The sequence below is a fragment of the Arachis duranensis genome, chromosome 3 (genome assembly GCF_000817695.3).
Source record: "Arachis duranensis cultivar V14167 chromosome 3, aradu.V14167.gnm2.J7QH, whole genome shotgun sequence".
NCBI classification, from domain to species: Eukaryota; Viridiplantae; Streptophyta; class Magnoliopsida; order Fabales; family Fabaceae; genus Arachis; species Arachis duranensis.
The window spans coordinates 12579418-12595693 of record NC_029774.3 but is presented as its reverse complement, the minus strand read 5'-3'; the positions used below and the strand labels follow the sequence as shown (position 1 = coordinate 12595693).

Below are 16276 nucleotides of genomic sequence, written 5' to 3'. Positions count from 1 at the left end.
TTTTTTGTTTTAAAAAATAAAATATGAGTGGGGCAAGTGCCCCTTGCCTTGTAGGTCCGTGCCTGATAATGGGGATATGGCAACAATCAATGCTGATATTGCTAGGGTGGCTGATTATTACTTTAAGATTATTTTCACGTCTTTCAATTAGGCATATTATGGGTCTTTTTTCATAAATTTTGAGTCTAAAGATATAACTAACATGAATCATAAAGTTAGAAAAATGTGTTCCTATGTATGAGGTGAAAAGAGCTACTTTTAGTATCCTTCCTTAGGGTGCACTGGGAGAGGGGTATAACGACTAAATTCTTCCAATTTTACTGGGATATAGTGGGAAAAGACGTGTTTCGAGCTGTGAGGAGTTTCTTTACCAGAGGTAAAATTTTGAAAAGTTTTAACCACACCAATATCTACCTAGTACCAAAGGTCCCAGATGCGAGCGATATGATTCAGATAAGACTCATTAGTTCGTCCTTTGTTGTCTATAAAATTATTTTAAAAGTGTTAGTCCACAGACTCCAAGTGTGTATGAATAAGGTAATTAGCCCTATTCAGAATGCATTTATGAAAAGTAAACTTATTTGTGATAATATTCTTGTAGCACACGAATGTATACACTACCTTAAACAAAAGAAGCGAGGCTTAGAATATGAAATGGAACTCAAGTTTAGTATGAGTAAAGCTTACGATAGTGTGGAGTGACATTTTCTATGGTTTATTATGAAGTTGGGCTTTGAATCGAGATTCATTGACTGGATTCTTGAATTGATAACAACGATTTTTTACTCTATTGCTGTTGAATGACAACCCTATGATTTTACACCAAATAGAGGCACCCATCAAAATGACCTTCTATCCCCTTTTCTTTTTTTATTATGTGTAGAAGGACTTTTCTTCTTACTACACAAAGTAGAGTAAAACAGTCTCATTTGAAAAATTCGGATAAATAAAAGATATACAATTATAAGTCATTTTCTATTCACTGATGATTTTATTCTATTTGGGAAAGCTTTGAAAGATAGTTGTGCCTCTATTCTAAAATTATTAGAATCTTATGATATTTTCGGTGGATAAAGAGTTCATCTTAATAAATCGGCCCTATTTTTTAGTAATAATATTCCAGGGCCAATTAGAACATCCCTAACAGCCCAACTATATATTTCTCACATAAGTGCACAGGATAAATATTTGGGTCTACCTTTTTTTGTCAAGCGCTCTAAGAAAATCATATTTAACTCAAAGATAAGGTTCTCAAAAGGACACAAGAATGAAAAAGGTGCTTGTTATCCAATTAAAGAAGACATGTATTACTCTATGCAGTTGGTGAAGTCATACCAATCTACACATTGTTATATTTTAAACTTTTGGACAACTTACTAAATAAAATTTATAGTCTTCTAATCCAGTTCTGGTAGAGACAGTAAGGTTCTAAAAGGCGAATGGTGTAGATTAGTTGGGATAAAATGACTAGGCCTAAGAAAAAAGATAAACTTAATTCCAAAGATCTCAAGACTTAAAACCTGACTCTTTTGGGTAAACAATGTTGGAAAATCATGACTCAACCTAACTCTCTTCTTTGTAAAATACTTAAAGGTAAATATTTTAGATTTAATTCTATATTTATAGCAGAAGTAGAAATCTTACCTTTTTGGGGTTGCCAAAGTATTCTTATAGAAAAACAAGTTGTAGAGAAAGGTATCAGTTGAAAAGTAAGTGCTGGTGATATCGGAATTTTTAGTGAACCATGGCTTCCTACTTATTACCCCTTCATTGTTCTACCATCTGCGACACTGCTATCAGACAGTTACCATCTGTTATGGGTGAAAGACATGTTTTTGTCAAATAAACAGTGGAACCAAGCATTATTCTTATACCTTTTTTCTCCAGAAATTGCTCAACAAATTTTCTTCATAACCCCAAAAGAAGGCGAAGACACAAAGTAATGGGTGATGAACAGAGCAAAAACATATGATATTGTATCAAGATATAGGATTACTTACCAATTTTACCATACTTCCATTAAATCCTGTCCAAATTTCATACAATAGAGGCCAGTTTGGAGAGTCATTTATAAAAGGTGAAAATTCCTCACAAGATTTTGTTTTTTGCATAGAAAATCCTCCATGGTAAGTTTCATATTCTACTTTTCATCCACCAACGGTTTTCATCCACTCCGACAACTTGTCCAATTTGCAATTCAACACCAAAATAACTATACGATTTTTGTTTTTAAGAAATACTAATCTAATCTGAAAGAAGAGTTATTTGCCTTACCTCATCCCAAATCCTAGATGTTCCTTATTCTTCGATTGGTGGAGGGATTTAGTGTTACAAGCTAGATTTCAAGGAACATGTTCTCGTAGAACTCGACTAATTTTGATTATAGCTTGGAATATCTGAAATGAGAAGTGATAGTGAGTCTTTGAACATGTTCAGGAGCCTCTGAAAAAATGCTAATAACATCACTTAAGTTTATCCATGAATCCTCTATTTTGCTTTATGCATAATGCCTTAAGATTTTATTTTCTATTTTCTTCTTATAATTTCAACTATTTATGAATATCTGAGAATTTTCTTTTTTTTTTCTGTTTTTTGGATATTATATTTATTTTTTATTAAATAAAATACCATTATATTATCTTTGAAACAAAAATCATTGAACGCAACTATATATTTATAGATCATCTAACTATGTCAGTTTAATATGAAATTTTATAGCTATGATTGATAGCATATGAATTTTCAATATGACGGTTAGTGTCATAAAAATTTTCTTCAATACAAATTTTGTTGAGTGGGTATAAGATTTGATCGAGTTATACCGATGTATGAGTATCTCTTTTATATATGAGAGAAAAAAAAAACCGAGCGGGCATTAGAAAAAGAAAGAAAATTTTCTTCCATTCATATTTACTTTTGCAATTTAAGTATAAATAGATTGAATAGAAAACATAATTTATGATAATATATACATTGTTTGATCTATTTAATCAATCCCATTTAGTCGGATGGATTATATATTAGGTTTCCTTGATGTTATTGTTACCTAATGTTTAACTTTTAAATCATAAATAAAAAAATAGGTCTTCTATCCGAGACATTACTATACAAACACAAAATACTAAAACAAGTTATACACTTTGGAGAAGTTCAAAATCTTTCTAAGGCAGACATGAAATCATCAGAATCCACAACCACAAGATATACAAAGATTAAAAAAAAAGTTAAAACAAAATTCATAAAATGTGAAATATAATTATTTGTAACCATTCACAAACAAGTTTATTATTTATATAAATTTAATTTTAATACATTTATAATAAAAAAAATTTTGCATGCATTCAATTATTACGTTAATAAAAATAACTACTTTTAACAATCAACGAATAAATAATCACTTAAACAAATAAGTAGAATTAGATAATAGTATAAAATAATTTACACTATCAATGTATTAAAAATAAATTTATTTATAATTATTTTACTTTAAACATTGAAATGCCATATTGTACGGACACCCTATTGCTATATATCCCACTAGTGCTTTTTTCTTTGGATAATATCCTACGACAGCTTTAATTGATGATGATGGAGAAAAATAACTTCTTGGGGGGTTGCAAAATCTAACAAAATCTTGTGTAATTATTATAGCTCATGAGTTATTTCATTGACTTGAGGAATGAACAATGGAACGACAACATGATATGAGTAAAGAACATGGCAGCCCAATGTTAATTCGACAACAAAGCAATTAGCAAAAGAATATGTATACAGTAGTTGAAGATACGGGTTGGATGGTACTTAAATTTTATACTCCTACCCCTGGTCATTCGGGGAGCAAAATGAGCAAACACAGATTTTTTTTATTGTGATTGGATTCTTGTCTTCTCCTAGTTTGGCCCATTAGCATTACTATTATTAGACGTGTGATTTGCCAATATAAATCACAAATGCAATGTTTTACTTATTGAGGAATGTTTTGTTTTTCAACATTTATCTATTTGTACGGACCGTTAAACAGGCCTGACTCACTTAGATCTAATCTATTTAAATTTATAGATTAAACGGATTAATTTGTTTAAGTCTGTTTATTTATTGATCCTAATTTTTTATTCTAACCCGAATTATTTATGAATAATTTGATGGGTTAAACTAGCGGCCGGTTTATCCTTTTTTTTAGTTTTTAAAAAATATTTTAACAAAAAATATCATTTTTAGATTAAAAATCTTAAATAAACTGTGTTTTTTAGTTAATGAGTTGGATTTTCGGATCGAATCGAAATAAATATTAATAAAAAATACTAATGCTTTTTGGAAAATATATATAAAAAAATGGACTGCCCGTTTATCCCGCAAGTTAACCCATTTAACTCGTCAATTTTTTTGGATTAAATGAGCTCAATTTGTTTAATCCAAAATTTAAACGTACTTAATTTTAAAGATAAAATCTACTCGTTTAAACGAATAAACGGGCTGATCCGATAAATTTAACCCATTTTAACCGTCTTACTTATATCTCATATTCACATCTTTATTATTTTATTGTATACTATAAATGATCCAATTCTTTTCTGACAATAACTCAGTAAGATTATAATAAATATTGATGTAGTTGAGTGACATTTTCATTTTTCTTTTGTAATCTTCTAATCTGTTTCTCAAATTTGGGTATTAGATATGGAATAATTATTATTAAGAAAGCCATATGATGTGATTTCAATATGTTTGAGCAAATATGCCTTCAATAAAAAAAAAAAAAGGTATTTACAGTTTCCATACATATTATGTCATATCAAGTATAACAATTTAAATTGCAGTTTAAACAAAATCATGATATTCAGTTTGATTTGCTGCTACTGTGAAGTTTATGGCTTTAAATATGAGTATATGACCATTGCAGATTTGCATTTTCTCATGTACTTTACATTTGCTTATGTTATCTTTTAGATATTCTGAATTCTCAACTTCTCTGTTTTCTAACAAATAATGTGGTTCATAAATCACATACATTACATACACCAAAAAGTAACATGGTACATTATCTTTTGGAAGTTGTACCAAAGTGATTGCCTAAGCCCTAAATTTTCTTTTAAGATTGGATTCTGATCTACGCTAGGAAGCAATAAAGTGTGTGTCTGTGTATGAATGTGAAGGAATTTGATCTGCTAAAGGACATTGACGTGGTTGAATTGGTTGATTTATAGGCTAAGAATAAGATAAAGCTTTTTGTGTTTAGACACCCAAAAAAAAAAATTCAATTACCACCTTTCAAAATTATTATTTAGGATAATTTGGAAAAATATCAATTGATAGTAACATCAGTATATCTTGCAAAATTATTAGCCTTTCCATCAAACTACAATATTTTTTCTTCTTATTAACAATAGAAGTATCCTTAAAAAATTATTTAAATTTTCTCAGAGAACAAATATTTACGCCAAATTAGACAGTTATTTCAAAAATGTTTCAAATTAAGCCAGCCAAAAATTACAACTCACTAGTCTCTAGAGTTAATAACACTAATAAAATTTTACATTTTCATTTAAAATTGTGTGGGAGAAAGAGCACATTTATTACAATATCAAACAACTAATGTTACTGGTCATGAAGGCCATAGTCCTCTCCAAAGTACTTGTCAACAAGGGTATTTGCCATAGTTCTCAGTTGTTCATTTTCATGAAACTGAAATCTTTCCATTGCTTCAATCCCATCCTCTTCTTCTACAAGCTTTAGGCCCTTGCCATTTGGCATCCCTCTCAGGACCTGTTGTAAACACCAAAAACATACCGTCAAGAAGGATGCGTAGCTTGTGTTTTTGAAACTTGATAAATTATGAACAAAAAAGAAAAGTAAGTTGATAAATTTAACTTATTTCATAATAGCTTATTTATATATCTGCCTCTCTTTTAATTTTTCTTTTGGAAATTAGCTAATAAGCACCCTTTTTCTTTTAGTCTCTAATATTTAGATTAAGTTCTAATTTCGTTTCTAACGGTTAACATGTTTTCTGATATGTAGTTTTCCTCTCTTCTGGGCAGTTTTCCCGCTCCTCTTACAAAAAAAAAAATCTTATTTTTGTTTCAAATGCTTTCTTTTCGTTTTTTTTTTTCAAAATTAATTTTCTCTTCTAAAATACACCGTTTTCCCTCTGTTAATATCTTATTCTTTCGCTTATTCTTCTATCAATTTCACTCTCAAATCACTAAAACTATAACTACAGCCACGATTATGATTGTTGTTACCTAGAAGATGATAATGGAGGAAAAAATATTTTTCAAAGAAAAAATTTAATTTTGACCAAAGGACTAAAATAGAACAAAATAAGGCATTTGGGACAAAAATAGTGTTTCAAACGTTAGAGCCGAAATTAAGACTTAACCCAAACGTTGAGACTAAAAGAGTACTTAACTCGTATAAAAATAGTAACTTGTGGAATGATTGTTATTGGTTATGGAAGGATTATTTATAATATTTAATATTTGATATTTTGATGGAAAGTTATCATTACTCATTAGTTATGCCGAATGAATTAGCGGATTTCTTACCAGCTCTATGAATTGGAGTCCAAGCCTAGCAGCTTCAATATCAGCAGATCTAACCAAATCAATAAAACCTGGCAAGCATCCTTTTTCGACCAGCGAAATCAGGTGCTCAAAGATCAGATCCGGCTTCGCATTACCTTTAGTAGGCGCAACACAAAGGTTCCCCAATACATAAGCAACTTCCTTTCTTATATCGAATGGAGCGGCAGAAAGAAGACGCAACAGCAAAGGCACCGCCTCGCTTGAATGTATCAACCGCTTGTGCTCAATGTCACCGGCGGCAATATTAGATAGCACCCAGGCTGCTTCCTGCATTTTGAAATTTAAGCTCTTATATCAAGATGATAAACAAAAGAAGGAATAAGTTCATCAAATTGAAGATTAAAATTTTATACCTTCTTTAAGACCCTGTGTTCGCTATTCATACATTTTACCAGGGCTTTTATGATATTATCTGAAAATATTATTACAAAATCAGATGCAAGAAATTATTCCATATTTTGAACGAAAATGCACCAAGATTATCGAGTAAAGGGAGAACCAAGAAAATTACTAGCCTGTAATTTCTTGTCCAGGTGTCAAAATAACATAAATTGTATGGGAATCAGCAGCAATGAGATTACCTAAACTTCGCAAAACCTACAAAGATTTTCCTTTGTCGTTAGAACAACTTATCAGTGAAAATAACAATTGTGATTTGTATGTATTATTAGATGCTAATGCTAAAATGTTATAGATGAAGAGGTCATTACTGGAATCAGTAATTGCAAGCTATTTGATGTTGCCAATCTGTGGACTAGCAATTGAAGCATGTCACTCTTCACCAGCAGACTCGTAGCTACATTTGAAAGTGCCGACAGATACACAACTACCCATGCTACTTCAGTTGCTAATTCGTCATCCCTGATGTCGATTAAAAACATGAATGGCATTACTTAGGACATCATTGCAAGCTGTACTGTTAAGACATAAGAGTTAAAGAGCTTGCTACTAATCTAACACTTCCAAGAAATAAGCTCTGTGTTCACAGTACTAAAGGAGGTTGTGTTATCAGTCTATCATCACTTCCAATTTCAACCCCACAAACTTACAGTAGGGTAAAGTTTATGATTATATTGATACTAGTTAAAGGCACACCGCATATTTTTTTTTACAGGTATATCATACAGAAACTCTAATAAACATATATAATAAATACTCTTATACAGAGAAAGAAAAGGCAGAACACATAGAAGGGTTTTCTTCCTTGAGAAAAGCAAATGCCTCTAAAGTCATCAATGGTTTCAGATTTAAATTGCCATCTAACACACACAGAAGTGAGCATGCATGTGTTAAGTATCTAAGGAAAGTGGGGAACCACACCGTAAAAGCTAGCCGATAAGGTGGAAGAACCACTCTCCTTATATACAACATCAAGCATCCGACACTACCCGATGTGGGATTTTGGGCACCCTATAATACCCAAGTCCCTAATAATACACCACCCCTGGAGAGCTGATATCCATGGTGGCTTCACTCTATCAACATTGACCTAGTGGTAGTCACTTTGCTACCAACTATCAGTATTTGGTATTCACCTTAATCCAGCATATAGGTAGCCCTTTCCATAATGTCAACAACCAGGCTCTGATATCATTGTTAACTATCTAAGGGAAGTGGGGAACCACACCTTAAAAGCTAGCTGATAAAGGAGAAGAATCACTCTCCTTATATACAACAGCATGCATACACACACGTGCATGACATGTTAACATGAATTTTCCAAATTGGCTCCTGCTCTGCTTTTTCCACTATTTACATTTGACCCAATTTCAATTCAACCTTAATGGAGGTTGTTCTTCCTTTTACCTATACAAATTAAATCCCAAATGGTTATCCTAATTTCATGAAAGTTGAAACAGAGGTTCCATTCCTGACTTTTTGTTGTGTGATTGATGAAGTCAATGTTGTCTGCAGATTTGTTCATATTGTAGTCTCCAAGAGAGAGGGAAATGGAAGAACAAAGATTAGCATGACAGAGAGAACATGTTCATGCAATGCATTTGTCATCTGATTTTGTTATGCTAATTTTGTCTCTAACTCATTTAATCACTCAAACTTGGACAAAGAATTTGTACCAATCAAACAAATAGACACACATGTTTTCCTCATGACATGCATAACAGCTGAAACTCCATGTGATAATGCCCTTTTTACCAATTCAATAGATATCTAAAATATATAGCGATTAACATGTACTTGTTCTTTTGAAACATTTGAAATTACCAACACCAAATTTCAAATATATGAATGCAAATTAGAGCCAGAAAAGAGCTTGGAGAAAGAAAAACCATTCAGGAGAAGAATGAAAGCCACCTAAAACAGTGATTCTCCTTTCCGGGAGGAATTCAGAAAGAGAAGTGAAGGTGATTCACCCAGTATCCAGGAAATAGGTTTGAAGGAAGAGTGGTTCTGTTATTTGCTTCACCTAACAATCAAAATAAAGGGTGGATGAAGTTTTAACAAATATTTATGAGGGGTACCGGTGTCCTTCTCTAGAGGGGGATACCAAATCGTTGACCTACGAAGAGAGTTTGAGATGAATCACTTGAAATTTTGGTTGTTAGTTTCATGCCTGTAATCTGTATATGTTTGGCGATATGTTTTCTGTTTATGATAACAGAGAATTCTGGTGTGATTTTAGTGAAGTAAAAGCTAAATATCCTTAAAACTAGACTACGATGTTCAACTGTGATTTAAACAATATGAACTCCTAGCATGTTGATCCACAAATAGATAAATTCAAAAGGAGACATGAGTTCTTAGCAATGATATAGAACCAAGTAAATCCAGAATAATACTCACGCTTTCTTCAAGTGTCGAACGATTGCATCCAATACTCCATCAACACGAATGAGTTCAGTTGCAGCTTTCGGTTCTGGACCCTGCACATAATCATACCAAAGTGATGTTAAAATTCCAAAAAAAAAAAAATTGTCGCCACAACTATTTTCAATTCAACAACAAAGATATATCCAGCTAGTGAGGTCAGCTAGATGGATTAAACAACTAAGCCTTGTCACTGCTACTACACTAGTATGTGTCAGCATAACGAAAGCAGCGGACTGCAAAATATATTTTAGACAACACTGATCACATCACACAAGCTAACTATAAACAGTGAAGAATTACCATAACCAAAAAAATTTATCCCACTAGGTGGTGTTAGCTACAACCTACAAGCATTAACTGATGCTATAGTGTTCTATCTATCATAAATCATATTTTAAACCATTTACAGTCAAACTGTTCTAGTAGTTTCTCTTATGTGTGAATTTTCCACTACATCTAGCTATTGGACTGCACTCCCCAGCTGGGGCACTCTTTACTTGGGCCTCTTTATATCTTCTCCTCACATACCCAAACCACCTATAATAAGCACTACACAGTATTTCTTTCTAATGCACTTATTCCTAATCCAATCCCTTCTAATATGTTGTCATGTTCAATGCAACATCCTCATCTCTACAACATTTAGCTTGTCATACTGCTAACTTTACTGCCCAACATACAATCCCATATCTTATAGCTGAGCGGTGAAATTTACCCTTTGGCTTTATACAACATAAACAAATCAGAGCACAAACAAATGTGATGCAATATAATATAAACTATAAAACTGATAAACTTTGACACCTTGATGAGGTTAGACAAAGCCCAGGCAGCTGTTCTAACAGTTGAACCTTTGTTTGGTAGCATCATTCTTGCAAGAGGTAGTAAAGCCCCTTGAGCAAGCAGAACATTCCTCAACTCTTCGCCTTCACCAGCTACATTTCCAAGAGCCCAAGCACACTGTTCGGCAACAGGTGACGAGCTCTTTTCTGCAGAACAGATCATTCATAAATACAAAAGGTAGAAGTAAATACTAAAATATTTAAAATAGGCTCAAAGTTCAAGTATGAATTTATCGCAAATGTTTAATATAGTTGCCAAAGTCCTGTCCATCCCATTCTTCCTAGTTCCTTTAGATCATAGACACTTTGCAATGTTATAACAATTTGAATTTGAGCTACTAGAATTCTTCTTAATCTTTCTATGCAGACATCAATGAAACAATTAATCCATTCATGGACATGCAAAATTAAACTCAAAGTGATCAGTGATCACTCACCCCCAAGATGAGCAATAAGCAAAGGTAATGCAGGCAACAAAGCTTTTGTTTCTTCAGGATTCCCTGCAGCAATATTTGTAAGACACCAAGCCGCCTCCAGCAACTGAATAACACATTCACCAAAAAAGCGTAAGTGACTAGTAGTAACTTACTGTTCAGTATTGATACTATCTGCATAACATGCACAGTGCAGTTACTGCTTTCTCAAGTTTCATGGATAGTAAAAGGCATTCATGGAAGCAACAGAAGATCATTCTAAAGGAGGAGACAAATCTTTAGACCTGTTCATCCGGAGACCCAAACGAAAGACACTGCACAAGTGCAGGTACCACGCCGGCTTTAATAGCAGACTCAACAGGCGGAAATTCAGACCTTGACAGCAGTCGCCTTAATTCTTGCAGGGCAACCACTCTTTTATGCATTGCACCCTTCCCCCTATACATAGTCATAATGCATATGAGCCAAAGTTAATCAAGATATGAACTTGCACATTGTTGCTTGAAGCTTTATAAAGTTACTTCTTAGTGAGGAGAGTGAACAACAACATTCAATCACTCATTCAAAAACCTATCAAATCAAACCGAACTGGATAATTCTTGTTATTTATCTAACACATAATATAACAAATAGATGAGTTCAGAGGACCAAACTGAAAAGCAACAGAAGATTTCAACTTTTCGACGGCAAGGGAAGTTTGAGAGTCCAAAATGGATTGCTCTTCATCAATGATCATGTCACTGTCAAGGGGAGCTTGGCCATCGCCGTCCCCGTCGCCACCGCCGCCAACGGGGACCCTACAGAGCCTCTTGGCACGCACAAGAGACTCCCTTCTTTCTTTGCCAATCGCCACCGCCTGTTGCCGTCTCCTGGTACCCGCAACAGTTCCAACTGAAACCCTAGATTATTGCAGTGTTCATAACTGAGATGAAATGAAAAGCTTATGCATAACTATGCAAGGAAAAGTGTTACCTGAGGACTTAATGGGGCTTCTGGTAGTATGATCCGCCATTGTTGCTTGGTTCCTTCACCAACTGAAGCAGTAGTATCTACTCGCCACTGAGGCACTGAGCTTCCTTTTCTTTTTCCTTCTTCGCAGCTTGGGTTCGGTGTCAGGGAATAGGGATTAGGGGTGCAGTGCTAGTTCGAACCGGTTATTGAACCGGTGAGACTCCGAAAGTAGAAACTAGGGGTATCATAGTCATTCAGTAAAATGGTCAATTTGAATTGAGAGGTGTTCAAAATTAGGAAGGGCAAAATTATCCGAGATGCAGAAATTTCTGTGGAGACTAATTCGAATGGAGATTTTATTGCGAAAAATTTTCTCTGTGAAAATAGAAACGGGAGTTGAAATTTTTCCCAGACAAGTACGGGGATCCAAGCGAAAATTTCCGTCCCGTCCCCACTAAAACTGCTCAGAGCTGATACATGCGATTTCATTCCAAAAATTGCTTTTACAATCTTTTCATTCGCTAAATTTTTGGATATCAAAGAGGATTCCGATTTCTTAGTTGATATGTTATGCTATTTGCTCATCTTTTTCTTTGTGGATTGATTGCAAAGGAATGGATCCTCTTAATTTTTTTTAACAATTGAGAAAGTAAAGTGTGATATCTCACCATTAATTTTATAAATGGGTTTCAAAAATAAATATGAGAGAAAGAACAATGAAAGGGTTAGAGATCACACTTTACACTCTCAATTTTTTTAACAATTGAGAGGATCCATTCCCTTAATTGCAGTCTTATTTCTTTGTGATTTGTAGAACATTGCTTTGTTATCATTATTTTCTAACAATGTTTTTTCATATTCATTTGAGATGTAAAGAGAAAGAATATGATAAAAATAGTTGTCATAGAACTTGTTGAAAATGAGTTAGCCTTCTTTAATTTCTACTTCTTTCTCTTATTCAGATTTTTTTTGTTTTCAGTTCTTTTATATAGTCAAGTTTCTAATAATGTAGGCGGTTTTGTTCGATATTTTTAGTTATAGATTTTGATGTGCCTTATTTGGTGAATATATTGATCAACTTAATCGATTTCTGTCTTCTGGATATGCTGAATAGTCAGTTGTGGTTTTACAACTTGTCAAAGTTAAAGTTTTTAGAGGTTTGTATCTTGTAAAATTCATTTTATTTGTGTCACTTATCTGAGTTCACTTGATTTTAACACTATATTCTTGTAACGCATGCATCTATTTCTTATTTTCAAGTAGAGTTGGATTTCAGAATGTTATATTTGCATTAAAGCTTGGATTTAATCTTGATATCCAGAGGTGACAGCTTTTTGAAAAAGGTATATAAGTAAATTTTTTATGTAGATTATTTTTGTGTTGCTCTTTTTTTAGTTATTTAAGTTGCTACTGTATTTATTAACAGTTGTATTTCACATGGAGTTAGTGGATTTCAACTCATTGGCATTATTGGTTCTAAAAAAAATATCGAAATAAAAGATAACTTTATGAAGCTCACACCTAGATGTACTGTGAAGTCGCTTGATGATAGCAACTGAGTTGGAACCACAATTTTTTTTATTGGTAAATACTACTTTATTTTGGAACGATATTAATCCTTTTGTCCTCTTTAGTATTTGAACATACTTTGTTAGTATTTATTTTAGTTTTTTTAGTTCTAGTTTGCAAATAATACTATGTTTGGTTATAATGTCTTAACATTCTAGACTTGGTCATATATTTTTAGGCGAAAACTTTTGTTGTGCTAGCAAAAATAGCTAAAATAGTTGAGGATGGTCCTTGGTGGTATTCTACTTGTGTGTGTGGTAGAGGTGTTCAGACAGAATCTGGGATTTATTTTTGTCGGTTTTGCAACATTCATGTTACAAATGTGACACCTAGGTATAAATATTTTATAATGTTTCCTTTGTGCTTTATTAAATTGTGAATTATTTCTGTATAGTTGTTATCTTAGGCCAGTATTTTTGTGTATTTATAAAAAATTCAGGTTTAGAATGAAGGTGTTGGTTGAGGATTCTACTGGTGTATCTATTTTTGTGCTCTTTGATCGTGGGACAAGTTACCTACTGAATAAAACTTGTGCTTAGCTGTTTGAACATCATCTTAAGAATGTTGATGTAAGTAAATTGAATGCTATTTTTTTTTTATGTGTTGAGTTTATTGTTATATAGTTTTCTTATCTCTCGGTTTTTACTAATACATTTTTTTGTTGCATTATTTTTCTTTTTTTTCGTAGGTTGTGTTTGACACACAATTTTCTCCTATATTTCAAGAAATTGTTGTAAAAAATCATGCTGTTCAAAGTTCTTAGTAGGCTTGTTGGAATGGAAAAGTTCAAAGGGACTTATCCTGTAAGGCGTGTTTGTAATGATGCTGCAATAGTATTGAAATGTTTGAGCTGTCTGGTTCGAATTTGAGTTCCGAAAAGGTATAAAATGAAATTCCATCCTATTATTTCATTTTAATAAATTAGTACTTGAATTTTCTGTTTTTTTGTTAGTCCACTTTTAATAATGTCTTATATGAGATGTGCTTTGTATTATCTAAAGATGAGTTTGTACCAAAAGGAGAAAGATCATTTGTGGGACCCTCTAAAGTTACCAAATCATCAGATTTGGGGTTGACTCCTTTCACCTGTTTTGAGCTCTTTGCTGGTTTGCCTCAATGTACCAAAAAGAATAAAGTGTTGTTGACTTGGGAGCTGATGAAGGTTCTTTGCTTCTAATTTCTTTTATTTTTTCTATATTATTTTTCACTCTTTTTTGAGCCTTGTTTAAATTGAATCTATTATCTTGTGTCCTTTAATAGTATTCTCCTCTCAAGAGAAAATTTATTGATGCTGTGATAGATAAGTTAAATGAAGAGGATAATTCTGAAAATTCATGTGATGAAGTTGATGAAAGTGAAGAGGTGAGTAATGTTGAACTATTTCTTTGAGAGGATACTTAATTTTACCATCGAGTTTCTTTGACTAGAACTCATTAATTATCCCTCTAATTTGACTTTAATTTTCATGCAATTGTTTACAATAGGAGTACATGCTTGGCCTTAATCAAGGCTCTCTTTAGATTAGAAAAGAGGAGAAGCCTTTCTTAAAGAGGTTGAGAAGATCTTTGAAGTTACAATTTGATGAATCTGATGAGTCTCGTGGCTCGGAGAATAAAGGTACATCTGGACAGGGGGTTGATTGAGATAACTGCCCATGGTGGTTAACTAGAGCTATTAATTAGGACTAATCTAAGACATTAGGTATTTTGGTTGTGTCCATGTAATAGCATTTGATATATTAGATTGTAGTCCATGAAAATATCTGAATATGTTTTCATCTTTTGTATAGAATATTTTTTGAATTGTTATTAGGCTTTTTTCTCATATAATAGATTAAGTGTTAGGGTGTGGATATAATATCATTAGCCATTAAGCAAATTAGCTATGTAGCCTTTATGTTTATACTTATTTTTTTGAAATTTAATAAAATATAGTAGCTCTTTTATGATATAAAAATCTCTCATTTCATAATTTAGTTTATTCCTTAACTTTTGTAGTTTTGTCAATTGAATGCTTTATGGTATTTAGAAGATTGTATATTCATGTGTTTTTGAATTGATTTGTACTTTCTTGATGAAATCTATACTAAAACAAGTTGGAAGTGATTTTTTTGTCACTTCCTTTATTTGATAAATTTCTTAGATGCTTTTTTACTAAAATGGTTAATGTAACTTAGGTAACAAAATAATAATTTTTTTTTACCCATCTTACCTCATGCTCCTAGATTAGGATTTTAATTTTTTTATTAGAATTGGTAGACTATAATTGCTATTAGGCAAAAGAGATCCATTTGCAAAAAAATCCTATTCAACTAGGGTTTTTTATTTCTCTTTCATATAAGATCAAAGGTGGATGTTCTCTTTTATTGGATTTGCACATTCCATTTAGTTATTGTTCATTTTGTTATCATTTTTTATCGAGCAATACCATGAGTGAATCATGTATAGTTGCTAGAAAGAGAAGGAAATTGACAACGAAGATGAAAAAAAATGGGACATTTGGAATAAAAAATGGTTAGTTGATTCTTTTGTTAATTATTATTTCTTTAACGAGCAATTTTTTCTCATAGTCAGTTATATGTTGCAATATTCAGAGTGACAACAAGATCAGGATTAAAGGTATTATTGTCTAATGAAGATGATGAATGCTGTAACCTCACATCAAATATTGTTTACAAAAAAAATTTTCAAAAAATATAATTTGGTAAGTGGTTTCTTCTCTATACTATATGAATCTTTTATTCGAAAAGTTTAGGTTTATTTTACAAGTTATGTTTTTCTATTTTTTATTCTATTTTGGGTCTGTATTTTATTATTTTTTAACGTAAAAAGTGACAATCCAAGAAGATTGAAAAAAAAATTCGAAACAGAAAATAGATATTTTCAACTCGTGCGTTGCACGGATCTTCTGCTAGTATATATATAAAGAGAAAGACCCAAAATTCCTAATCCTCATTTGCATAACCTTCTTCAATTCATAAATCCCTAACGTCGTCCATACTCCATCCAACCTCTTTGTAGCCACCCTCTCGCCACTCTTCTGTCTCACTGCATTGTCACCCTTCACC

The 16276-nt window shown here is 32.5% G+C and overlaps 1 protein-coding gene across 2 annotated transcripts; it reads right to left on the bottom strand.

Moving 5' to 3' along the window:
• Window positions 1–5445: 5445 nt before the first annotated feature.
• On the bottom strand, window positions 5446–11840 carry LOC107477651 (importin subunit alpha-9). Of its 2 annotated transcripts, none has more exons than XM_016097706.3 (11): window positions 11662–11840; window positions 11343–11580; window positions 10974–11127; window positions 10693–10795; window positions 10218–10402; window positions 9387–9466; window positions 7295–7445; window positions 7100–7181; window positions 6938–6996; window positions 6546–6851; window positions 5446–5763 (listed from the first exon to the last, which is right to left on the bottom strand). In XM_016097706.3, the coding sequence occupies exons 1-11, from the start codon at window positions 11699–11701 to the stop codon at window positions 5596–5598; spliced, it is 1566 nt and encodes a 521-aa protein (XP_015953192.1). In that variant the 5' UTR covers window positions 11702–11840; the 3' UTR covers window positions 5446–5595. The 2 variants fall into 2 exon arrangements, with proteins under 2 accessions (XP_015953192.1, XP_015953193.1); XM_016097707.3 differs by having other exon boundaries at window positions 11343–11588; window positions 11662–11833.
• Window positions 11841–16276: the final 4436 nt, after the last annotated feature.